Source organism: Clinocottus analis, unplaced genomic scaffold (genome assembly GCF_023055335.1).
Source record: "Clinocottus analis isolate CAN_PGR_092001 unplaced genomic scaffold, fCliAna1.0.p SCAF_15, whole genome shotgun sequence".
Taxonomy (NCBI): Eukaryota; Metazoa; Chordata; class Actinopteri; order Perciformes; family Cottidae; genus Clinocottus; species Clinocottus analis.
In genome coordinates, this window is record NW_027175876.1 from 9,641,506 (window position 1) to 9,665,904 (window position 24,399).

Below are 24,399 nucleotides of genomic sequence, written 5' to 3' on the forward strand. Positions count from 1 at the left end.
GCACCCCAATGTATAAATGACAATGTATATATCCGTCTTTTATCATAAATCTTTATGTTTTTAAAAAAATATACCGAGAATATCGGTAAGATGTGATTAATCATGATTAAACCACAGAAACCTGTGATTAATCTAATTAAATTTTTTAATCATTTTCCAGCCCTAATGATAATATAATAGCTTAATAATGTGAGTACACCCATTCGAAGAGCAATTAACTAAATTCACACAATATACAAGTCTTGTAAATAGAAAACACTGCGTTTATTCTGGCACCACGGCTAAAATGTTGATCACATTCTTATGTGAACAAACATGCATGTAAACATAATTGGAGTATTGAGATCAGCAAAAATGATTGAGGTCATGTCAATTTATCATATGATAAGTTGACAATGTAAAACGTATTGAGGTTATGTCCATATATTGTATAAGTCGTCAACGTAATTATCGCAACAGGCCTACTTCATTGCATGACATTGTAAAGAGGTCAAAATAATTAAGGCAAGCCGATGTTTTTTTTGATTATTGTTGGCTAGTTATATTGGTTATATCTTTCCAACTCCTTAATGATCACTGAACCAATGTATTTCTTATTTATTTAAATCTTGCCTTTTGCTTTGTAAATCTATTGGTCTTCAAGTTCGAAACATTATGTTGAGACGTTTTGAGATTTGTACAAGTTTGTTTGAAATGAGTGAAATAAAAGGTGTTGAGCCTGCTCTGCTTCTCTTTAAGTTCTGACTGAGTAACAGAAAAAATATATATGTATCCGCATGATAGATATCTTCAAGTCTCTCAGGGGGTTATCTCCTCAATGTCCTGTATAGTAAAAGAAAAAATGAAAAAAAAGGAAAGGATTTTCTTTGGCATTCAGACAAGTCGAGTATGAGGTTAAATCAGCATTGTTCTCGTTACTCAGTCACAGACATTAATACTATTCAACAGGCTGTTGCAATGACTATTAGTGGCATTATGATCTTAAAACATTTTTACATGTAGCTGGCAAATGCAATTACACTGACTTACCATGTACTTCAAAATGATCACCTTCCTCAAGTGGGATGCCAAGAGGGCGCAGAAAGAGGACGAGAGGGCAGGCGGGCTTGAACTGCTGGGTGGGTTGGTTAGTTCAGATTCATTGACATTTTCAGTAAATTTTCTTACATCTAACATTAGTGTTGAACTGCTATCCAGCACCTCCTACTTTCTGTATCATATCTGCTCAAAAAATCTGTTGTAAATGATTGTAATCAATTGGAAAAAGTTGTTGACAAAAGAGAATTGCTGGTTATTGGCAGTTTTATTGATTTTTTACAATACAAGATAATTATTTCACAATCAAAAGAAGAAAATAAAGGGAAAAGATCGACTGACAAAACAAATAATGGGCTTCATTCCACAAGATTGTTTGGCATGAAACAAGCAGAAGCTTAAATCATATCATGAACTATGGTTGAGCTATAGTTCATTATATTCAGCTTCAGGGCCCTGGTCTTAGAACAGAGTCATCGTTGATTAGTCTTTGCTTTACCTACAAAGTAAAAATGTCTGCTGGAAAAAAAAGGTATATCATACTTCTTCCACCTGGCACAAAAACAAAGAAAATATAACATGAAAAAAAAATCAGACAGAAATTCAAGTAATCAAAATGTGAACGTTGTCTCTTCTTATCCATCACAGTGTTTTCTGTGGAGTCAGGCCTTTTTTCTAGCATTTGCACCCAAACTGGACTTTGTAGTCACGGCACCTACGACGACCTTTCTGGTCATTGTTGCGGCAAACAAATCCCTTGGATGGATCGGAGCTGAAAAAAGGGTTAAAAGCAGTTTAGCCTATCACTGATTAAAAATATAAATGGCAGTGGCGGGCCGTCAGGGCCTTCTCTGCTGGCCTAAACAGAATCACAAAGTTGTGCTATGTTATCATTATTTTTATTAATTCTATACAATTTTATTTTTTATAACTAAAACTTATAGCTATTTTATAATGTAATTGTTTTTCACAAATACACTACATGTATTATAATTATTTTGGCCTATTAGCTTATTTTCTCATTGCACAGCTGTCTTTATACTATGTTCCTCTGCTCGTTCAGGCCTCTGGTCTTTGACCTGGGTAACTGCATCTTTATCTAATCACATTTCACCTGTCTTCCTCTATGGAAGAGCAGCCTGGTAAAAATACATGAAACAGTCTTCTAGAAGGTCTGGACATCTGATTCGTCACAGCGAGACCATTAACATGCGCTGTGATTGGTCAGTGAAGCTAGAATCTCGAACCCTGAACCTAGAATCTGAGGATTTGCTGGATTTACTGATGACGCTTTTCCCACAGAGGGTTACGGAGGGTTATGTGCATCTGGTGAGTAAAATGCAGGTTGTGTTACTGTGATTTGTATTAATAAGATGTCTTTAGTAATGTTGGAATAAATGTTACATATTTAACTGCAAAGTAATGCGTGATACCTTATTTTGCATTGAATCATATGGGGATGTTTGTTGAATTAGATAGCCCTACCAAAAAAAATTGCCACAGCCGCCAACGATAATATTTAAAGCAAGGAAACCATAAAGAAACAAAACAATAACTTATTTTTAGTGGTGCACAATGTTGAAGACATGAATGATTGTTTGTCTATGATAAAAACATCTGAAAGGTCAAAGTATCACCTTATGAGGAAACTTACATGTAGATGACATCCCTTGTGAATTTGGCTGGGGTATTTGTGTCAGTGGTAACAGCCTTCAGGAACAAAGGATTTTTACAGATTTGTCCTGGGTTCTCTTTGCGAAGATTGGAGAGAAGTTCCCAGTCACCTGATCCACTGGGATTGTCTCGGTCATACCACCCGGTCCGGCACACTGCAAGGAGACATTAAAGAGATGATGACGGGTGGGAAACTGCAGAGCAAAAGCATCATACTAAATTATGCACACAAAGAGAAGCGGAAATAATCTTTGCATTAGTAGCTTTGCAAAGAACATGAATGTGCTCACACATTACCTTTTCCTCCACAGAAAGAGGGAGGGCAGCTGAAACGAACGCGATAATCTTTACACATCTTGTAATTGCGTTGGTCTAAGTTTCTGCAGATGAATCCAGTTGTGTCACTTCTGATAAAAAGAAACAGAGTGTGGCACGTAATTAAAACATTCTTGATCCCCAGAGGATGAATCCTCCAGACTTTGGTGATCCCATCACCACCTTCCACTAGCGCAACCAGCAAGTCGACATTTGTGGCTTTGAGTGGAATGTTTATAGCTATTGAATTTAGTACAATACAATAAGACTACATACTGGGTCAGAACTTACCTATAAATCACATCCCCTGCTGCAGCCACACTTTGCCCACTTAGAGTTTGGGCCTCAATAGCTGTGGGGTTCGGGCAGATTTTTCCTGGGTTCTCTCTGCGATGCCAAGACATAATTTCCCAGTCCCCTGATCCACTGGGATTGTCTCGGTTAAACCACTGGGTCCAGCAATCTCGAACAATGTTGCCTAATATAGACAAATTACCAATCAGACAAATGAAATTAATGTAAAAAAAAAAAAAAGGATGGTTCACTGGTTGTTTGTGAAGCTAATTTCGGAAAATACATAGTTAAAAAAAACTAAAATCCAAATAAACAATGATCGGTTTGGTCTGTACTTTTATTATCAGGATTGCCATGAACATAATATCTTACCTTCAACCTCTGGAGGGATGGTGATGAAGCTGATTGATTGTGAAGCTAGATTTAGAAAAGATAAAGTAAAACAATCCAAACAAACAATCAGCTGTATTTTAAATATTAGGATTGCCATGAACATAATGTCTTACCTTCGACCACTGGAAGGATGGTGATGAAGCTGGTTGATTGTGAAGCTAGATTCGGAAAAGATAAAGTAAAATAATCCAAACAAACAGTGAGCTGTATTTTAAATATTAGGATTGCCATGAACATAATGTCTTACCTTCAACCACTGGAAGGATGGTGGTGAAGCTGGTGGGTTGTGAAGCTAATTTTGGAAAAGATATAGTATGCAAAATGTATTTGATTTCTTGTTTTGAGACATGGTGCTTTTATTTTGAAGGCCGAAAAACAGAGTTAAAACAGAAGTAAAAGTGTGCTGTTGGCCAAAGTTATGGTTTTAATGGTTAATTCTGAATGGATAAAGAAACGGTTTGAGCACTCCCCCAAAGAGGCACGAGGTTAGTTTAAGTTGGAATAAATTTAATAATTGTAATAACTGTGTATGATTTAAAGTAGCGTTAGCTATGCATGTATGCTATTAATGCTAGAGGAGTAAGCTAACAATTTCTGCAAGAAGCAACAAAAGAGAGAGGATGACGGGTGGAGAAAGGTAGAGAAAAAGCAACATTCTAAATGAACGTTTATGCACGCAAACGATGAAGAGAAGAGGAAAGAGGAAGTAGCTTTGTACTGCACATGATACACACATTACCTTGTACATCACAGAAAGAGGGAGGACAGCTGAAACGAACGCGATAATCTTTACACATCTTGTTATCGTGTTGGTCTCTGTTTCTGCAAACGAATCCTGTAGTTGGATCATTTCTGATAAAAAGAAACACAGAGTGGTGCGTAATTAAAACATTCTTGATCCCCAGAGAATGAATTCCCCCAACTTTAGTGATCCCATCACCGCCTTCCACCAGCTCAACCAGCAAGTAGACATTTGTGGCTTTGAGTGTAATGTTTATAGCTAGTGAATTGGATAACGATTAGAGCTGGTAAACACATTCATTAATTTAAATCCCTTTGGTGATCACTGGACCTGTGATCCATCATCAGGTCAAAATGTTAATTAATGTCATTCCTATTAGTCTTAGTTGTACCTGGTGCTCTCTAATCCCATTTCACCTGTTTCTCTATAGCATAGTGAGCGGGTTAAACTACATGAGGAAGGCCTACTAGGGTTCTGGACGTGTGTTTCGTCACAGGGCACGGTGTGACTATTAAAGTGCACTGTGATTGGTCAGTGTGTCAACAGGGGTGTTGACCTTGCAGCAGAGCTCAGTAGGAGCTAGAAGAGTGCATGCTGAAACAGAAGAGAAGTTATGACATGTTTAGTGTTTTGCTTGTTTTAACACTCAATGGCTGAAGGAGGAGGAGAAATCGACTTGGTGGCGGATTTACTGAGAACGGCTTTTTCACGGCTAAGCTAACTCGCGCCGTGGAAGTGGTGGGAGAGCGATCGCTGCAAGACCTGTTTTCCATCAAGCCATCCAGGGTGAGCGTGGTTGCAGCGTCAGGGATACCAGCGGTGTGGCAGGCCGAGAGGCGGCGGAGAGAACAGCTGGGATGCTGCTGCTGCTGCTTATGCTGCTGAGAGGTGCTGTGTTTTGTTGGATTGTTTTGTCATGTTTTGTTATAACTCTAAGCAAATATATTGAGTACTTGAAGAGTTGTCTAGGAAGCAGTGTTATGTTTGTTTCTAGGGCTTTTATTGTGAAGAGAAAAAGGGAAGAAGAGGAGAGGAGAAAATGTTCTAGTGAAGTGCGGAGTCAAGCAATCTGCTATATCTGTATGTTTCGGACCGAAGTCAGAACTTACTTATAAATCACATCTCCTGCTGCAGCCACACTTTGCCCACTTAGAGTTTGGGCCTCAACAGCTGTTGGTTTTGGGCAGATTTGTCCTGGGTTGTCTATACGAAACCAAGAGAGAATTTCCCAGTCCCCTGATCCACTGGGATCGTCTTGGTCAAACCACTTGGTCCAGCATTCTGCAAGAAGCAAAAAAAGAGAGGATGACGGGTGGGAAACATTAGAGAAAGATAGACAATCTAAATAAACGTGTATGCACGCAAACGATGAAGAGAAGAGTAAATAATCTTTGCATTAGTAGCTTTGCAATGAAATGTGCTCAAACATTACCTTCTATACCACAGAAAGAGGGAGGGCAGCTGAAACGAACACGATAATCTTTACACATCTTGTTATTGCGTTGGTCCTGGTTTCTGCAGACGAATCCTGTAGTTGGGTCATTTCTGATAAAAAAAGAGACAGAGTGGCACGTGATTAAAACATTCTTGATCCCCAGAGGATGAATCCTCCAGACTTTAGTGATCCCATCACCAGCTTCCACCAGCAAGTAGACATTTGTGGCTTTGAGTGTAATGTTTATAGCTCGTGAATGGATAACAATTACAGCTGGTAAACACATTCATTAATTGAAATCCTTTTGGTGATCACTGGATTTTTGATATATCTTCCGGTCAAAATGTTAATTTAAATTCAAAAACTCATGTCATTCCTTTGAGCCTCAGCTGTTCCTGGTGTTCAGTGATAATTATCCAATGTTAGCAAGCGAACAATCATGCTAAACTAAGAGGATGAATGTTGTAAACATTATACCTGCATAATATCATCACTTTCTCTTTGTCATCGAGTTAGAATTCAGCTCAAACCACCACAGTTCATACAACCTCACAGAGCCTAATGTTTTGTTTTATAAGTGTGAATGAATGAATGAAATGAATTTATAGTTTCTAATTAAAATTATTAAAAAAATATTTAATATCATACGACAAACGTACTGTTCTATTGTGACTAATGAATGTCACTATTGTAATAAAATAAATCTTTATATTGTACTAACAAACAAATAGTTAAATAGTTGTTCTACGTATGCTGCTATTTCCTGATGCTCAGTGGTTAGCAAGTACAGGGCTGATCAATACAACAGAATATAATGCGGAAATATGTTTAGTCTCACAAACACAACGAGTAGCAACATTAATGCATCACATCCAGTAGAATACAATGAGACGCATTGAAATGTTTATACTCAGTCAGAACTTACTTATAAATCACATCCCCCGCTGCAGCCACACTTTGCCCACTTAGAGTTTGGGCCTCAACAGCTGTTGGTTTTGGGCAGATTTGTCCTGGGTTGTCTCTACGAAACCAAGAGAGAATTTCCCAGTCCCCTGATCCACTGGGATCGTCTCGGTCAAACCAATTGGTCCAGCATTCTCGAACAATGTTGTCTAATATAGACAAATTACCAATCAAAATCCAAACAAACAAAGATCGGTTTGGTCTGTACTTTAAACATCAGGATTGTCATAACATAATATTTTACCTTCTGCAACAGTGGTGGTGGTTTTACTGGTTGCTTGTGAAGCTAGTTTAGGATAATATATGGTTAAAAAATCCAAACAAACAATTGGTTTTGTCTGTATTTTAAGAATTAGGATTGCCATGAACATAATATCTTACCTTCAATCTCTGCAACGGTGCTGGTGGGTTCACTGGTTGCTTGTGAAGCTATTGTTGGAAAAAATATAGTGAAAAAAAAAAATTCAAACAAACAATGATCGGTGTAAGTAACTCAATATGTGTTCTAAAGTAGAAAATGTTTGTTAATCAATTTTGTTGTTTTTGTTGCATGTTTTGTGTCTGCAGTAATCAAAATGTATTTGGTTTCCTGTTTTGAGATGAGTTGCTTTTGTTTTGAAGGCAGAAAAACTGAGTTAAAAAGTTGGAATAAATATAACAATTGTAATAACTGTGTATGTTTTAAGGTAATGTCAGCTATGTATGTATGCTATTAATGCTAGAGGAGCTAACAAAGTAAGCTAACAATAATCGTTTTTTTGTGCCTTACACACCTCTTAAGTTGGTTTTTATATAGAATACATTTAAAAAAAAATCATCAGTCAAAGTGCAAGACCATCTGTCGGAGGGGGAGACTACAATCGGTTTGGTCTGTACTTTTATTATTAGGATTGTCGAACATAATATCTTACCTCCGACCTCTGCAACAGTGGTGGTGAGGCTGGTTGCTTGTGAAGCTAATTTAGGAAAAAAATATAGTAAAACATTCCAAACACACAATGATCTGTATGTTAATTATGAAGATTGTCATGAACATAATATCTTACCTTCAACCACTAGAAGGATGGTGGTGGGTTCACTGGTTGCTTGTGAAGCTAGTTTGGGAAAATATATTGTTAAAAAAACTAAATTCCAAATAATCAATGTTCGGTTTGGTGTGAACTTTCATTATCAGGATTGCCATGAACATAATATCTTACCTTCGACCTCTGGAAAGATGGTGGTGGGTTCACTGGTTGCTTCTGAAGCAAGTTTTGGAAAAAGTAGTTAATATATATATATATATATATATATATATATATATATATATATACACACACACACACATATATATATATACATATATATATATACATATATATATATATATATATATATATATATATATATATATATACACACACACACACATATATATATACATATATATATATATATATATATATATATATATATATATATTTATATATATATATATATATATATATATATATATATATATATATATATATATATATATAAAATCAGTTTTGTCCGAACCTTAAATATCAGGATTCTCATGAACATAATAGTTTACTGTGACTGTGTATACTTTTTTTTGAGTACTCAAAATGTGTTAATATAATCTTAACCATTTTAGTTATTGACATGAAACTACCAAAGAAAACTGGGTTAAAAACCAAAGTCATGGTGCACCGTTTAACAGGTAAAGTTACGGTTTTAATGGTTGATTCTGAATGAATAAAGAAACTGTTTTAGCACTCCCCCGAAGAGGCACGAGGTTAGTGAAAGTTGGAATAAATGTAATCATTTTAATAACTGTGTATGTTTTAAGGTAGTGTTAGCTATGTATGTATGCTATTAATGCTAGAGGAGTAAGCTAGCAATTATCGTTTTTTGTGTTTGTGTTTTATTAGCTCTTACGTTGGTTTTTGAATAAATCACGTTTAAAAAATTAGCAAAGTGCAAGACCATTAGTCGGAGGGGTACACTACAATTGGTTTGGTCTGTACTTTTATTATCAAAATTTCCATGAACATAATATCTTACCTCCGACCTCTGGAGGGATGGTGGTGAAGCTGGTTGCTTGTGAAGCTAATTAGGGAAAAGGTATAGATAAAAAAAACAAAAGATTCCAAACAAACAATGATCGGTTTGGTTTGTATTTTAAATATTATGATTGCCATGAACATAATATCTTACTTTCGACCTTTGGAAGAACGGTGGTGGGTTCACTGGTTGCTTGTGAAGCTAATTTAGGAAAAAATATAGTTAAAAAAAAACAAAAATCCAAACAAGCAATGATCGGTTTGGATGAACTTTTATTCTCAGGATTGCCATGAACATAATATTTTACCTCCAACCTCTGCAACAGTGGTGATGAAGCTGGTTGCTTGTGAAGCTAGTTTAGGAAAAAATATAGTAAAACAATCCGAACAAACAATGATCTGTATTTTAAATATTGGGATTGCCATGAACATAATATCTAACCTTGAACCTCTGGAAGGATGGTTGTGGGTTCACTGGTTGCTTGTGAAGCTAGTTTAGGAAAATATATAGTTAAAGAAAGCAAAAATTCAAACAAGAGCTAACAAAGTAAGCTTACAATAATTGTTTTTTTGTGCCTTATCAACTGTTACGTTTGGGGGGAGGGGGAGGGAGGTGACTACAATTGGTTTGGTCTGTACTTTTATTATCAGGATTGTCGAACATAATATTTTACCTGCGACCTCTGCAACAGTGGTGGTGAGGCTGGTTGCTTGTGAAGCTAATTTAGGAAAAAATATAGTAAAAAAAGTAAGTATCTGTACTTCAAATATCAGTATTGTCATGAACATTGTATCTTACCTTCTGCAACAGTGGTGATGGGTTCACTGGTTGCTTGTGAAGCTAAATTATATATAGTTAAAAAAAAAAAAAAAAACAATGATCAGTTTGGTCTGTACTTTTATTATCAGGATTGCCATGAACATAATATCTAACCTTGGACCTCTGCAACAGTGGTGGTGAAGCTGGTTGCTTGTGAAGCTAGTTTAGGAAAAAATATAGTAAAACAATCTGAACAATGATCTGTATTTTAAATATTGGGATTGCCATGAACATAATATCTTACCTTCGACCACTGGAAGGATGGTGGTGGGTTCACTTGTTGCTTGTGAAGCCAGTTTTTGAAAATATATAGTTAAAAAAAACAAAATCCAAACAATGATCAGTTTGGTCTGTACTTTTATTCTCAGGATTGCCATGAACATCATATCTTACCTCTGACCTCTGCAACGGTGGTGGTGAAGCTGGTTGCTTGTGAAGCTAATTTAGGAAAAAAATATAGTAAAAAAAAAGTAAGTATCTGTACTTCAAATATCAGTATTGTCATGAACATTGTATCTTACCATCTGCAACAGTGGTGGTGGGTTCACTGGTTGCTTGGGAAGCTAGTATGGGAAAATATATTGTTATTGATATTGTTGGTGTAAACATTTATTAACAGGATTGCTGTGAACATAATTTGTTACCTTCAACCTCTGCAAGGATGGTGGTTGGTTCACTTGTGGCTTGTGAAGCTAATTTTGGAATATAGTTTTAAAAAGAAATCCAAACAAATAATGATCGGTTTGGTCTGGTCCAGCATTCTCCAACCACGTTGTCTAACTTAGACAAATCACCAATGAGACATTTTACATCGTTTAGTAATTGCACTTTTTGATATTAGCCAAATGCGAAAGAAAGATACCAAGACAAACAAAATGAATGTAAAAAAAACAAGAAAAAAAGTGGAATCCTCTTGATATGATATTAGCAAGGCCATGCTGAAAGTAGTTTAACAAAAAATAAATCCAAATAAACAATGATCGGTGAATGTTTGGTGTGAACTTTTATTTTCAGGATTTCCATGAACATAATATCTCACCTTCGACCTCTGGAAGAATGGTGGGTTCACTAGTTGCTAGTTTAGGAAAAAATATAGTTAAAAAAACAATAATCCAAACAAACAATGACCGGTTTCGCCTGTACCTTGAATATCAGGATTGCCATCAACATAATATCTTACCTTCGATATTTAGATCATTGCTTGATTGTGAAGCTGATTTTGGAAAAAAAATAGAGTATAGATTATAAAGTACTCAAAATGTGTTAATATAATCTTGACCATTTTAGTTATTGACGTGAACCTACCAAAGAACAATCCGGCAAAAATGGTAACACTTAACTATAAAAGAAAGTAAAAGCGTTACAATCACAGAATATGGCATACTGCATACATAACGTAAAGAATAAAAAATATAATACATTACCAATTTGATCATGATTGTAGATACTGAACTTTTAAAACTGTTTAAAAAAAAAAAATGTTTGCATTTAGGAATATGAATAAAATTGTGCATTTTCATAATAAGTTCTCAAGAGGTGGATGAAATAATATGAACATTCATTCACATTTACAATGTTTCAAATTTGTACTGTACTTTATTCAACATCTCAATTTTAATTTTATTCTCAACGTTAATTCAACTTTTTTAAATCACATTTTAAAAAGACATCAAATGTAAAATAATCTATGAAATTACATGAAATTGTACATCTTGAATTCAGAAGAGTCAATATGTTACCTTTCTCTGCAAAAAGAAAAGAGTCTTCGCCACAGGACGTCTCAGCTGAACAGCTTGGTGTGAGCCTCAGTGCCGCTGATCAAGCCTCTGCACTTCGACATCGGTTTGGCAGCTTTTTAAATACTGTGGCTGGTCAGTTATCACCATTACTGGAAATACCTGCTGCAGACCACGCCCACAGGAAGAAACAATGCAACATTCTTAAAACTGAGCCAGATATGTAGCAAAATAATTCCCACCTGTGGCAGGGTTGAGAAGCTGTGTGTGTGTGTGTGTGTGCGTGTGTGTGTGTGTGTGTGTGTGTGTGTGTGTGTGTGTGTGTGTGTGTGTGTGTGTGTGTGTGTGTGTGTAAAGGAGAGGGAGCGAAAGAGATCCTATAACGTAAAACATTCTATGAAATAAGGAACATTTATTTGGACTAATTTAACTCTGTAATCCCAGATTTCAAAGAGTTTATTGACCTCTCAAGAATTTTTTTATTAGATTTCAGTTGTAATGTTCTGTTATTGTTCTGTGAATTTTCATATTGATTTGTCGTTTGTGTACTTTTGTGTTTTGCGTGGCCACATTGATTTTAGAAACTCTTATCAATTGAAAGTTGAAGTAAGATTAATTGAATTGAGAGAGAGAGAGAGAGAGAGAGAGAGAGAGAGAGAGAGAGAGAGAGAGAGAGAGAGAGAGAGAGATTAATATCCTATTTCAAAATTCTTCACATGCAACATTTCATCTATTGTTCTGTTTTTGTTGTGTTCATTTTCAAGTGAAACAAATTGTGTCTATTTTTGTTTAAATAAAAATATTTAAAAATAAAGTCACATTGAATTGAACTGAATTGAGAGAGATGGATAGATCAATATTCTATTTAAAAATCCTCTGATTGCAGCATTTCAACTTTATTATCTTCAAAATAGCTGAGATGCTCAATAGGACACATAATCTGTGTTTGGAGGTCAACAGATCATATCCCCAAACTGGTAATACATGTTGAGGAGGTCCACATTCTCACAAACAGCTTTTAAGTAGGTGCATGTATGTGTGTACATGTGTGTGTGTGTGTGTGTGTGTGTGTGTGTGTGTGTGTGTGTGTGTGTGTGTGTAAGTGGTACTAAAGTGCTACTTTCTTTTTTCAAGGTATAGTCAAAAAAGATGTGGTTATAGTTTGCATTGGAAGATTCGGAGACTTTCTGCTGTCCTGATGTCAATGGAGAGCTCATTCCACCACCGAGGAGCCAGAACAGTGAACAGTCGTGACTTTGTTCAGTGTTTAGCTCACAGTGACGGAAAACTAAACACTAAACAGAATCACAAAGTTATAGCTATTTTATCATTTAATTGTTTTTCATAAAATACACTACATCAGGAGTGACCAATATGTTGATTGCAATCAACCAGTCGATCGCAAAGGAATTGCCGGTAGATCGCTCGCCATTCAAAAAAAATTAAAATGTTTTCTTTTCTTCCTTTTCAGTCCTTCAAAAACTTCATTGACCAAACACAACTCCCAGTGTGCAAATGAATGTCGATCACCACGAACGGTGCGCCCGCAATGGTGGCCGCTTGAAATGAAATGAAAAGTACTTTATTAATCTCCAATGAGAATTTTTTTTTGTCAGAGTAGCACCATCCCACACTTATAGACATCCAATGAAATAAACTAAGCTAAACACACAAATCAAATCAAATAAATAATAACAAGAACAGGAATAACAGATATATACAACAATAAGAAATACATATATATATATGTAAGCAAATGAAATGAATATATACATACATATAGATTAAATTAAATGTAAACAGAGTGCAAACAGTGCAAAGTGGATTTATTGCCAAGTGCAAGGAGGACGATGTTTTCTCTGACTTCTTTAATTCCCACTGCACAATATACCAACAAGCGTTATGCGTTGAATTGGTAAACATGAAAGAGATCATGGATGTTCTAGTCGAACGACAGCTCTTCATAGACGCTTGACTGTGACCTCCCTGACTTCTTGCTACACACTGATGTGAGATGGCCTAGTAGAGATCTGTCTGGAGATAAAAGAGTTTCACCATGTTGGTAAACATGCAGAATACAACCAACTAATAACGATCAGTGGCTGCTAGGCTTGGCATTTTTGACCGATCTGACCAACATGTTGCAAGGAAAAGACAAAACCGTGGTTGATATGATCAGCTCAATTAATGCTTTCAAACGAAAAATGCAACATCTGTCCTCAAAGCTGCAGTGCCATGGTTTGGGGAACTTCCTATGCCTGCATCAGAGCTGGAGACGTAAGGCGTGTGCGCAACTTGACAGAGCAGCTTGACAAGTGTCTGTCAAAGTCTATTAATGTGAGTCAGCCTTTTCTTAAAATATCCAAACATCGTTCCACCATGACTAATGACGAGTTGGAAGTCTGCCTGAGGCTGACCAGCAGCTACTGTCCAGACTACGCAACCCTGCCGGTTCCATAATATTGTAATTATAAAGTATACTCAGTTAATGAGAGTTCTTGTCCAATCACATTTCACTTCTGTTTCTCTGGTAGAGTAGCGGGTTAAAATACATGGCGAGGCCTGCAAGCATTTTGGAAGTGTGTTTTGGCACCGGGCCCAGCGTGACCTTTAACGTGCGCTGTGATTGGTCAGTGGTGCATCAGTAGGTGGTGGCAATGCACCTTTTGTTGGATTCCATTCGCATTTAAACTCAAAAAGAAGAAGCAGCTTACAACCTAGAAGCTAGAATCTCAGACTTGCTGGTGGATTAGCCTTGCCGTGCCCAGCTGATGACTCCACGGCCTGCCACTGCTAACCACCCTGCCTTTGACAAAATGTGTAAAAAATGGGGTAATGTAAATTGTTGCACTGTTCCTAACTAACATTTTAATATTTTCTGTTTTTTAAAAAAAATGTTTTTTATGTTTCAACACAGTACTAATGGTGGAAAGGTTTACTCCCCTCCTTTAATGTTATTTACAATTAAAATTGTGTTTTTTAGTGAACAGGTGTGCTGATAAGAAATTCAGATTCATTGACATTTTCAGTACATTTTCTTACATCTAACATTAGTGTTGAACTGCTATCCAGCACCTCCTACTTTCTGTATCATATCTGCTCAAATAATCTGTTGTAAATGATTGTAATCAATTGGAACAAGTTGTTGACAAAAGAGAATTGCTGGTTATTGGCAGTTTTATTGATTTCTTACAATACAAGATAATTATTCCACAATCAAAAGAAGAAAATAAAGGGAAAAGATCGACTGATAAAACAAATAATGGGCTTCATTCCACAAGATGGTTTGGCATGAAACAAGCAGAAGCTTAAATCATATCATGAACTATGGTTGAGCTATAGTTCATTATATTCAGCTTCAGGGCCCTGGTTGTAGAACAGAGTCATCGTTAATTAGTCTTTGCCTTACTTAGAAAGTCAAAATGTCTGCTGAAAAAAATGTATATCATACTTCCTCCACCTGGCACAATAAAAAAAGAAAATATAACATGAAAGAAAAATCAGACAGAAATTCAAGTAATCAAAATTTGAACTTTGTCTCTTCTTATCCATCACAGTGTTTTCTGTGGAGTCAGGCCTTTTTTCTAGCATTGGCACCCAAACTGGACTTTGTAGTCACGGCAGCCACCACCATGTTTCTGGTCCTTGTTGCGGCAAACAAATCCCTTGGATGGATCGGAGCTGAAAAAAGGGTTACAAACAGTAAGTGAATAAGTATAATATTTAAAGCAAGGAAACCATTTAGAACAAAACAACTTATTTTTAGTTGAAGATGTAAATGATTGTTTGTCTATGATAAAAAAAACATCTAAATTGAGGAACTTACATGAAGACGACATCCCCTGCGGATGTGGCTGGGGTATTTGTGTCAGTGGTAACAGCCTTCATAAGCATAGGAGTTTCACAGATTTGTCCTGGGTTCTCTTTGCGAAGGCTAGAGAGAGTTTCCCAGTCCCCTGATCCACTGGGGTTGTCTCGGTCATACCACTTGGTCCAGCACACTGCAAGAAGCAATAAAAGAGAGAGGATGACGGAAGGGAAACGGTAGAGAAAGATCAACAATCTAAATAAACGTTTATGCACAAAAAAACAATGAAGAGAAGAGTAAATAATCTTTGCATTAGTAGCTTTGCAATGAAATGTGCTCACACATTACCTTCTATACCACAGAAAGAGGGAGGGCAGTTGAAACGAACACGATAATCTTTACACATCTTGTTATTGCGTTGGTCCTTGTTTCTGCAGACGAATCCTGTAGTTGGGTCATTTCTGATAAAAAAGAGACACAGGATGGCACGTGATTAAAACATTCTTGATCCCCAGAGGATGAATCCTCCAGACTTTAGTGATCCCGTCACCAGCTTCCACCAGCACAACCATCACATAGACATGTGTGTCTTTGAGTATAGTAATGTTTATAGCTATTGAATGGATAACGATTACAGTTGGTAAACATATTAAACTATCATTCCTTTGAGCCTCAGCTGTACCTGGTGTTCAGTAATAATTACCCAATGTTATCATGTGCACAAACATGCTAAACTACACAATGAATATACCACTTTTAATACAAAAAAAACATTTAAAAACATATCATCACCTTACTAAAATAATGGCCGACATCAATTTATGAGAAAAATGATTTTCTTGCCTAAATCATTTCCTCATGAGACTGGCCACCTCTGGTAAAATCGCCTGCATGCTCAGTTGAACAGATCATGTGATTTTCCTATAGTATAACTGTCTATGGCAATAGTGTGACTTAGGCATTTTCATTCTACTTCAGTCAAAAGACAATTTTTCAAGCTTTTCAAGAAAGCATTTTGAAGCTAGCATTTAAGCTAGCAATTTAGTTAGCATTTGTGTCAATGAAAATCTCACTCCAACATAATATTAGTAATCATATTGTACTACCACACACATAGTTAAATAGTTGTTCTACGTATGCTGCTATTTCCTGATGCTCAGTGGTTAGCAAGTACAGGGCTGATCAATACAACAGAATATAATGTGGAAATATGTTTAGTCTCACAAACACATCGAGTAGCAACATTAATGCATCACATCCAGTAGAATACAATGAGACGCATTGAAATGTTTATACTCAGCTAGAACTTACTTATAAATCACATCCCCTGCTGCATCCACACTTTTCCCACTTAGAGTTTGGGCCTCAACACGCTCTGGTTTTGGGCAGATTTTTCCTGGGTTCTCTTTGTGAAGGCTAGAGAGAGTTTCCCAGTCCCCTGATCCACTGGGGTCGTCTCGGTCAAACCACTTGGTCCAGCATTCTTCAACCATGTTGTCTAATTTAGACAAATCACCAATGAGACATTTTACATTTTTTAGTTATTGCACCTGTTGTTATTGGTTAAATGCAAAAGAAAGATACCAAGACAAACAAAATAAATGTAAATGAGATGATATTAGCAAGGCCATGCTAAAAGTAGTTTAACAAAAAATAAATCCAAACAAACAATGATCGGTTTGGTGTGAACTTTTATCATCAGGATTTCCGTGAACATAATATCTTACCTTCGACCTCTGGATCAATCCTTGCTTGTGAAGCTGAAGCTGGTTTTGGAAAAAAGAGTTTACTGTGACTATGTATATTTCTGTTTATAGAGTACTCAAAATGTGTTAATATAATCTTGACCATTTTAGTTATTGACGTGAACCTACCAAAGAACAATCCGGCTAAAATGGCAACACTTAACTATAAAAGAAAATAAAAGCGTTACAATCACAGAATATGGCATACTGCATACATAACGTAAAGAATAAAAATATAATACATTACCAATTTGATCATGATTGTAGATACTGAACTTTTAAAACTGTAAAGAAAAATGTTTGTATTTAGGAAAAAAATAAAATTGTGCTTTTTCAAAATAAGTTCTCAAGAGGTGGATGAAATAATATGAACATTCATTCACATTTACAATGTTTCAAATTTGTACTGTACTTTATTCAACATCTCAATTTTAATTTGGTTCTCAACGTTAATTCAACTTTTTTAAATCACATTTTAAAGACATCAAATGTAAAATAATCTATGAAATTACATGAAATTGTACATCTTGAATTCAGAAGAGTCAATATGTTACCTTTCTCTGCAAAAAGAAAAGAGTCTTCGCCACAGGACGTCTCAGCTGAACAGCTTGGTGTGAGCCTCAGTGCCGCTGAGCAAGCCTCTGCACTTCGACATCGGTTTGGCAGCTTTTTAAACACTGTGGCTGGTCAGTTATCACCATTACTGGAAATACCTGCTGCAGACCACGCCCACAGGAAGAAACAATGCAACATTCTTAAAACTGAGCCAGATATGTAGCAAAATAATTCCCACCTGCGGCAGGGTTGAGAAGCTGTGTGTGTGTGTGTGTGTGTGTGTTTGTGTGTGTGTGTGTGTGTGTGTGTGTTGACTTTCATATTGATGGAGTTTTGTGTTTTCATGCATTCGCCACATTGTTTTTAGAAACTAATATAAAAAAACGTCCCATTGAAGTGAAATAATGAAATTAATTAAGAGAGAGAGAGAGAGAGAGAGAGAGAGAGAGAGAGAGAGAGAGAGAGAGAGAGAGAGAGAGAGAGAAAGAGAGAGAGAGAGAGAGAGAAAGAGAGGTGGATAGAGTTTAATATCCTATTTCAGAATTATTCAAATGCAGCATTTCAGCTTTTGTTCTGCTTTTGTTGTGTTCATTTTCATGCTAAACATTTTGTGTCAATTGTTGTGTTTTGATGCACTGACCACATTGTTTAAAAAAAAACTTTAATGTCAGTTAAGTCACAGTGAATGGACTTGGCCTGAATAAAATTGAGAAATTGATGGATAGATAAATATTCTTTTTGAAAATGATCAGATTGCTTCATTTCAGCTTTGTTATCGTTCAAAGATCTGAGATGCTCAATAGGACACAGAGTCTGTGTAGAGGTCAACAGATCATATCCCCAAACGAGTAAAACATGATGAGCAGGTCCACATGCTCACAAACAGCTTATACTTGTACGTGTGGTTGAGTGTGTGTGCATTTGTGTGGGTGTGTGAGATCCTAAAATGTAAAACATTCAATCAAATAAGGAACATTTATTTGACTAATTCAACTCTGTGATCCCAGATTTCAAAGCGTTTAATGACCCCCGAATGATCTCTCAAAAATAATTATTAGATTACCGTCATAATGTTGTGTTTTTGTTGTGTTAATTTCTTTGTGGATATGTTTGTGGACTTTTGTTTTCATGCAGTGGTCAAATTGATTTTAAAAACTTTGATGTCAGTAAAGTTCCATTGAAGTGAAATTCAGAGAGAAATGGATAGATTAATATGAGTGCTTGGAAAAATTGAAAAGATTTAATCGATTAATCTCATGATTTTTCTGCGATTAATCGCATTACGCACATTGTTTTTAGAAACTTAAATGTGGATAAAGTCACATTCAACTGAATTAAGGGATGATAGATAAATCTTATATTTAAAAAAATGATCACATTGCTTCATTTCAGCTTTGTTATCATTAAAAGATCTGAGATGCTCAATAGGACACAGAGTCTGTGTTGAGAGGTCAACAGATCATATCCCCAAACGAGTAAAACATGTTCAGGAGGTCCACATACTCACAAACAGCTTATACCTGTACGTGTGGTTGAGTGTGTGTGTGTGTGTGTCACACACACACACACACAAAATGTCAACAGTCTATTAACACATTTTAAGATTTACACGTATTTGTTTGAAACAAGTGAATTAAGTCGTCTCCCTGTTACTGGTTAATTAAACGCTGCACGACACAAAAACAGTCATTCATAGTAGCAGGTAGTATATGATTCATTTAATGATTTTCACATATATATGAAGGTTCTTGCATGTGTGGATGGATTTTAAGTGTTACATCTCTGAATGATTGTGTCATATGTGGATATATTCTGCTATTAGTGTGATTTCTGACAAAGACAGACATCAATCTGACTTGAGGGCCGTCAGCACAGACTGTGGTACTCTGCTGACATAGTACTCGTGGTTTCGTAGTGTTGCAAGAACACCGGCCGAATTCATGTGCTTGACGTTAGCATCATAGCGGTATGCATTGCCATGCATGTCAGTCAGTTTACCTGCACAAGGGGAGATAAGGACAAATAAACATTAGTTAGGCAGTAATGGAAAGACTAGAATGCATTTAGTCAAATGTAATTCTTGAATTGTGACCTAATGGTGCATGCCTATAAACTATTCTGATAGTTTGGCCGGAAACCTTTGTATTTATAGTTTGTGCACACATTTTTGAATATTAAAACATTCTCCGCCGCTAAAGAATTCATGGTTTTTACCTCCGACAGCATGCAGAATGGCTTCAGGACCGCAGGTGTCCCACTTCTTGCACCCTGGACTGGCGAAGACATAAGCAGAAGCCTTTCCTTCAACAAGCTGGATTATCTGCAGAGAGATGATTTAATAGACAAACAGTCTTTACACATCAACAGGCTCTTTTGAATATTTACTGGTACTGTAATAGCTACAAAACATCTTGATTCTGGTCATGAGACGCCAGGCTACCAGGAAGCTTTGGTTAACTCCCCACATTCAGTTTAGAGTTAATGACAAAACTAAGGCCTCCACAGTACGCATTTAAAATTAGCAGCCAGGTTCTTGTTCAGCGAGAAGCCCGATAAAACACTTACATTTTCTATCAATGGATGAGTCCATTCATAGTCCTGTCAAAAAGACCAAGTTAGATGGTTTACTTGCTTTGTTTTCGTCTACCTTGTTTTCGTCGACCTTACATTTTTATTAATGTTGCTGTCGCTGAGGCAATAACAATGATGCGCAGGAAGAGCGGTTCCTTTCAAATGCCAAAAAGTGTTATTTCGCACCATCAGCAGATCGATGTTGAGGCATAAAGACGCCATGATTATTAAAGAAGCTACGTTTTGAGCTATAAAATTGCACTTGGAAGCTACAGTGTGCAGACCTTTATCTATATTTTTATTGCCGTCACAATGATATTTCTAGTTTTGGTCTAGCGCCTGCCTACAATGATTTTTGGATGTGCGGAACCACATTTTAGTTTGTCAATGTCACAAGAAGATAACCCTTAATGTCACCAAACACAGGACTCTGCTTTTACTGGCACAGACTGATCTTAACATTCTCACAAGACATTCCTGGGAGGGCAGATGTAAGGAATCGTAAGGGCTCAAAACTATTCCAGATCAGGACCAACTCTAAATCCCCCTCACCTTGTTCCCAGCACCACCAACTCTTACGACCTCATGAGGCTCCATGGCGTCTACACAGTCCGTTACCAGCTTGTTGCTGTGGGAACGTGTGGTGGTGACAATGCGTCTGTCACCTTCAACTTCCTGCAGCTGAAACCCAAAGGCACCAAGTCCCGGCATTCCCCACATGGTTCTTCCTAAAGATGCTCCTGACCCAAGCTGACGAGGGAAAATTGAATTAACCAAAGTTACAACGGTTAGGATGCAGCTACACGGTCGTTTGGTTTGGCCTGCACCTCGTAGTTGTAGAAAGGCTGGTTGATGACACCTGCAATTGCACGACCTCCATATGCAATACCAATAAGCACTGTCACATTATCCAGGAGCCCTTCAATCAGAAAAAGCAGGATGTTAGCAAGAAGCCACTTGAAGCCATCCATTCTAATGCATTTTCAGACATAAGCATTGATTTGTGATGTGGTCAGTTACATATAGGTGCTATTATGGAAGGTGCATGCTAAACAGAAAGGAAAGGACAGTAAGATATAGTAAAGCGTCCTTTGTGCAGAACAATGTACATTAAACACTGACAGGGTTCATCTTTCTATCAGTTTGTCATACACAGAGCTGTGCTGTAAGGCTGAGAGGTGTCCGACCATTTGTTTGGTATCTGGGCCTCAGTTTGGTGATGGAGACACCTTGACGCTGAGAGAAAGAGAGCGAGAGTGGAAGAGTGAGAGAGGAAGAAAGCCTAGACAGCAGAAGCAGGGATACACAAAGAATAGAAAGAACATAATAAAATGTAACAGTGACGCTGTGAGAGCCAAGAGCCAGAAAGCATCCCAACACATTGTGGTGCACAAAATGTTCACCTGAACACCATTCAGTGGTTGCGGTCACTGAATGGTGATGAACAAATTATTTCTGTCCAGATTTCAATACCTTAACGCAGACAACCTACTAAAACAGATTGCTGACAAAATACCAGTGATCTTTGTTTTCTTTATATTAATATAAGAGATTGTAGTATTGACATTGAGGGAGTGAAATATGGACGGTCTGTTACCACAGCAACAACACTTAACACAGTGCGTTACAGCTAGCGGCGGCTCAGCCTCATTCATCATTTCCTTACAGTAGCAGACGTTTTTGTGCATGGATATTGACTTTATTTTCGTTAGGTATCATGATTTACTGTTACCAATACCAACAAATAAGTGATTACAGTCAATAGTGGTGTTACACAATTAGTTGATATAATCAATTACTAACTGCAAAACTTTCAAGGAAATCAGTTAACTTAACTGCTGTGCTTTTAATATCTAACAAGTTAGATAAGTCAAGTTTACAGAGGGTGCAGTGTTTGTTTGAATGAAGTGACAACACACTGCAACGCCAGAATGTGGGACATATAGCTACAGCATGTACCCTTAAGCCTTCAAAACAAGCCGGTGCAGTCATTTTATTGCCAAATGTATTTGCTCAGTGGGTTTCTGGACCAATAACCGGATAACTCTGATGTCTCCGTCCACATTGTAGAATTTGCATTTCACACAGATGCACACATCATTCAAAAAGAAGCATATTTGAGCTTACCTTCCGTATATTCCTTTGTGCCATCGAGGGGATCAACCCACACAACCAGCTGAGATTAAGAAAGAAATGCTCAGACGTTAATTTATGTATTGATACAACGGTACTCCACCTCTTCTGAACCATTATGATCCAAAGCAAATAACATGTCATTATATTTCTTGACCTAATGACTCAGTAAAATATTATTTGTACCACTGATTAAATAAGTCCGGTTACCTCCTCCTCTTTGAGACGGCTATATTCTTCTGGGCACGTCTTCTGAAGGATTTCCTCTGAGTGCCCACTCTCTATGAGATCTTCTTTTATCTCCTCATCTGGAAGTTCCTAGTAAACAAGTTATAGATGAAAATCAGTCTTTCACCTTCCTATAGCGCTTCATCCTGAAATACCCTTGAATGGACCTCATTTTACAAACACACTCAACAAAGAGTTTAATATGCAGCTTCCTTACCTCCTCTCCAATGATGGTGATTTTAGGGAAACATCTGGACAGTGATGCACAAATGCTCTGCTGTGCCAGTCTGTCTGCCAGTGTCTGCAGATCATTCGCTCCCGTCTGTGCACGGATACAGTAATCAATACAATTCATCAGTCTGTTCCCTGCATTATAAATTGCCCAATATTTGCCCTACCCCCCCCCCCCCCCAAAAAAAAAGAAGCATTATTAGCATTTTAACTGAATCTGATATAAATACCAAAAATAGATTGATCCCACCTTTTCCACAATGTCAAGTTGTCCACTGTGAAGGACCTTCCTCACAATGGTCCCGGCCTTTTCGGCCGCAGTGAAGGCAGAGGCCACCAGCCGCATGATCACAGCAGGACTTCCAGACATTGCTGATAGACAGAACAGACTGTTTGTGAACACATTCAAAATCATGACCCACAGCACGTTCAAAATAGACAACCTAAAAAAAAATCCATCTTTACCCTCTGACCCTTTTGCAGTTTGTCATAAAACGTCAAAATCTTCCTTTTCATTGAATCTCTTCCAGAGAGTGAATAATTAACAGCTTATGGCAACGAGTGGATTCAACTGGTGAGGCAACAACATGACATTTGTTTTGAGTAAGTATTTTCTGCTTTTATAAGCAACGTCTGTGTTTGATTTATATATATTTTAGAGCAATTGACAAGCTACTTAGCTGAAATGAGCTTGTGAACTAATCAGAAGAAGCAGCAAACCTCTGCACTTCGGGCTACTTAGCGAGCATGCTGCTGTTGATAGCTAGTATATGAAGTCAACTACATAAGCGCATATCCAGTAGAAAAGAGGTGGTGGTGATGTTGGGTGAATACTTACTGATGAGAACACGGAGAAGGAGCCACTAAAGAGTTCACACCGATTCGATTAATTAAAATTTGGAGCTACAGGAAGAGCAAGACATTCGACCCGAAGAACCATGAATTGTCAAGATAGTTAGCGACTAAACTGCAACAGACAAATAGTGAGCTGTCCCAGCAAGTTTGTCATGACAAATAACACAAGACGCTAACTTATTATAATGAGAGCATTAGCTTCAGTTTAAACTATCTACCATTTAAAAAAACTGATTGTCTCGCTCTTGTTGGTGCTGGCTAAACAAAGAAACGATCAAATCTACTTTGGAACGGTATAGCGGCTGGTGAGCAAATACGGAAGTAGATGGGAGTGAAGCATCTCACTTTGTTGGTGAAAGTTGTTCTCTTTGTCCAAAAAAGGAATATGCTGCGTTCCTGAGAACTCGAAAATCGAAATAAGAAGAAAATCGAAATAACTAGAAATAAGAAGAATACTAAAACACCATTACTGTACATGGGTTTTACGTAAAGGTATTTTGGAAGGATGGATCTGCCCGAAGGAACTCAAGTTCCTTGAGTATATTCAAGTTTCTTGGGGAAAATATATCTTCTCCGACTTCACTCAAGTGTTACAACATTGTCAATGGTAAATACAACCATTGTGGCAAAATAAACCATCAACTAAAGGTCAAAGTAAAGTAGAATTGCCAGCATTTAAAATTATAATTAGCTGCTATTATCTAAACATGTTCTGCGTGTAAATCAAATATTGACACAATCTCCCTTTTTATTAGTAGCTGGTTATGGTAAGCAATGATGATACTTGTGCCGATAAAATAATAGAGATCATCATTGTT

At 37.0% G+C, this 24,399-nt stretch overlaps 3 protein-coding genes and 1 long non-coding RNA gene across 5 annotated transcripts; all 4 read right to left on the reverse strand.

Moving 5' to 3' along the window:
* Positions 1–1,292: 1,292 nt before the first annotated feature.
* Positions 1,293–8,539, reverse strand: LOC137785963 (mucin-5AC-like). Its single transcript, XM_068577540.1, has 16 exons — positions 8,509–8,539; positions 7,898–7,945; positions 7,763–7,807; positions 7,233–7,280; positions 7,096–7,137; positions 6,814–7,000; positions 5,886–5,998; positions 5,563–5,734; positions 4,451–4,563; positions 3,959–4,003; positions 3,825–3,869; positions 3,691–3,735; positions 3,316–3,502; positions 3,007–3,116; positions 2,690–2,864; positions 1,293–1,807 (listed from the first exon to the last, which is right to left on the reverse strand). Exons 1-16 carry the CDS (start codon positions 8,537–8,539, stop codon positions 1,711–1,713), a joined length of 1,503 nt encoding a protein of 500 aa, XP_068433641.1. The 3' UTR covers positions 1,293–1,710.
* Positions 8,540–8,900: 361 nt separating this feature from the next.
* On the reverse strand, positions 8,901–9,430 carry LOC137785388 (uncharacterized). The gene is made up of 4 exons (XR_011077500.1): positions 9,342–9,430; positions 9,208–9,252; positions 9,054–9,101; positions 8,901–8,945 (listed from the first exon to the last, which is right to left on the reverse strand). It is a non-coding gene; the product is annotated as an uncharacterized lncRNA (long non-coding RNA).
* A 5,279-nt stretch (positions 9,431–14,709) lies between these two features.
* Positions 14,710–17,613, reverse strand: LOC137785999 (cartilage intermediate layer protein 2-like). The gene is made up of 8 exons (XM_068577577.1): positions 17,563–17,613; positions 17,256–17,292; positions 17,138–17,171; positions 16,991–17,029; positions 16,575–16,761; positions 15,612–15,724; positions 15,282–15,456; positions 14,710–15,136 (listed from the first exon to the last, which is right to left on the reverse strand). The coding sequence occupies exons 2-8, from the start codon at positions 17,265–17,267 to the stop codon at positions 15,040–15,042; spliced, it is 657 nt and encodes a 218-aa protein (XP_068433678.1). The 5' UTR covers positions 17,268–17,292; positions 17,563–17,613; the 3' UTR covers positions 14,710–15,039.
* A 1,620-nt stretch (positions 17,614–19,233) lies between these two features.
* bpnt1 (bisphosphate nucleotidase 1) lies at positions 19,234–23,658 on the reverse strand. Of its 2 annotated transcripts, XM_068577028.1 has the most exons (10): positions 23,565–23,658; positions 22,977–23,098; positions 22,713–22,817; positions 22,478–22,585; positions 22,262–22,310; positions 21,287–21,370; positions 20,962–21,053; positions 20,687–20,884; positions 19,778–19,883; positions 19,234–19,561 (listed from the first exon to the last, which is right to left on the reverse strand). In XM_068577028.1, the coding sequence occupies exons 2-10, from the start codon at positions 23,094–23,096 to the stop codon at positions 19,410–19,412; spliced, it is 1,014 nt and encodes a 337-aa protein (XP_068433129.1). In that variant the 5' UTR covers positions 23,097–23,098; positions 23,565–23,658; the 3' UTR covers positions 19,234–19,409. The 2 variants fall into 2 exon arrangements, with proteins under 2 accessions (XP_068433129.1, XP_068433130.1); XM_068577029.1 differs by lacking the exon at positions 21,287–21,370 and having other exon boundaries at positions 19,237–19,561.
* Positions 23,659–24,399: the final 741 nt, after the last annotated feature.

Excerpts from the sequence above, each read along its gene's own strand:
- bpnt1 (XM_068577028.1), bottom strand. The coding sequence starts at position 23,096 with ATGTCTGGAAGTCCTGCTGTGATCATGCGGCTGGTGGCCTCTGCCTTC. Across the intron at positions 19,884-20,686 it reads TTGGTGGTGCTGGGAACAAG|ATAATCCAGCTTGTTGAAGG; the intron begins GTGAGGGGGATT and ends ATCTCTCTGCAG. Across the intron at positions 19,562-19,777 it reads CATTCTGCATGCTGTCGGAG|GTAAACTGACTGACATGCAT; the intron begins GTAAAAACCATG and ends CCCCTTGTGCAG.
- LOC137785963 (XM_068577540.1), bottom strand. The coding sequence starts at position 8,539 with ATGACTTTGGTTTTTAACCCAGTTTTCTTTG. Across the intron at positions 7,808-7,897 it reads CATCCTTCTAGTGGTTGAAG|CTTCACAAGCAACCAGCCTC; the intron begins GTAAGATATTAT and ends TTCCTAAATTAG. Across the intron at positions 4,004-4,450 it reads CTCTTTCTGTGATGTACAAG|CTTCACAACCCACCAGCTTC; the intron begins GTAATGTGTGTA and ends TTCCAAAATTAG.
- LOC137785999 (XM_068577577.1), bottom strand. Across the intron at positions 15,725-16,574 it reads GCAGGGGATGTGATTTATAA|AAATGACCCAACTACAGGAT; the intron begins GTAAGTTCTAGC and ends CTTTTTTATCAG. Across the intron at positions 15,457-15,611 it reads CTCTTTCTGTGGTATAGAAG|TGTGCTGGACCAAGTGGTAT; the intron begins GTAATGTGTGAG and ends TGCTTCTTGCAG.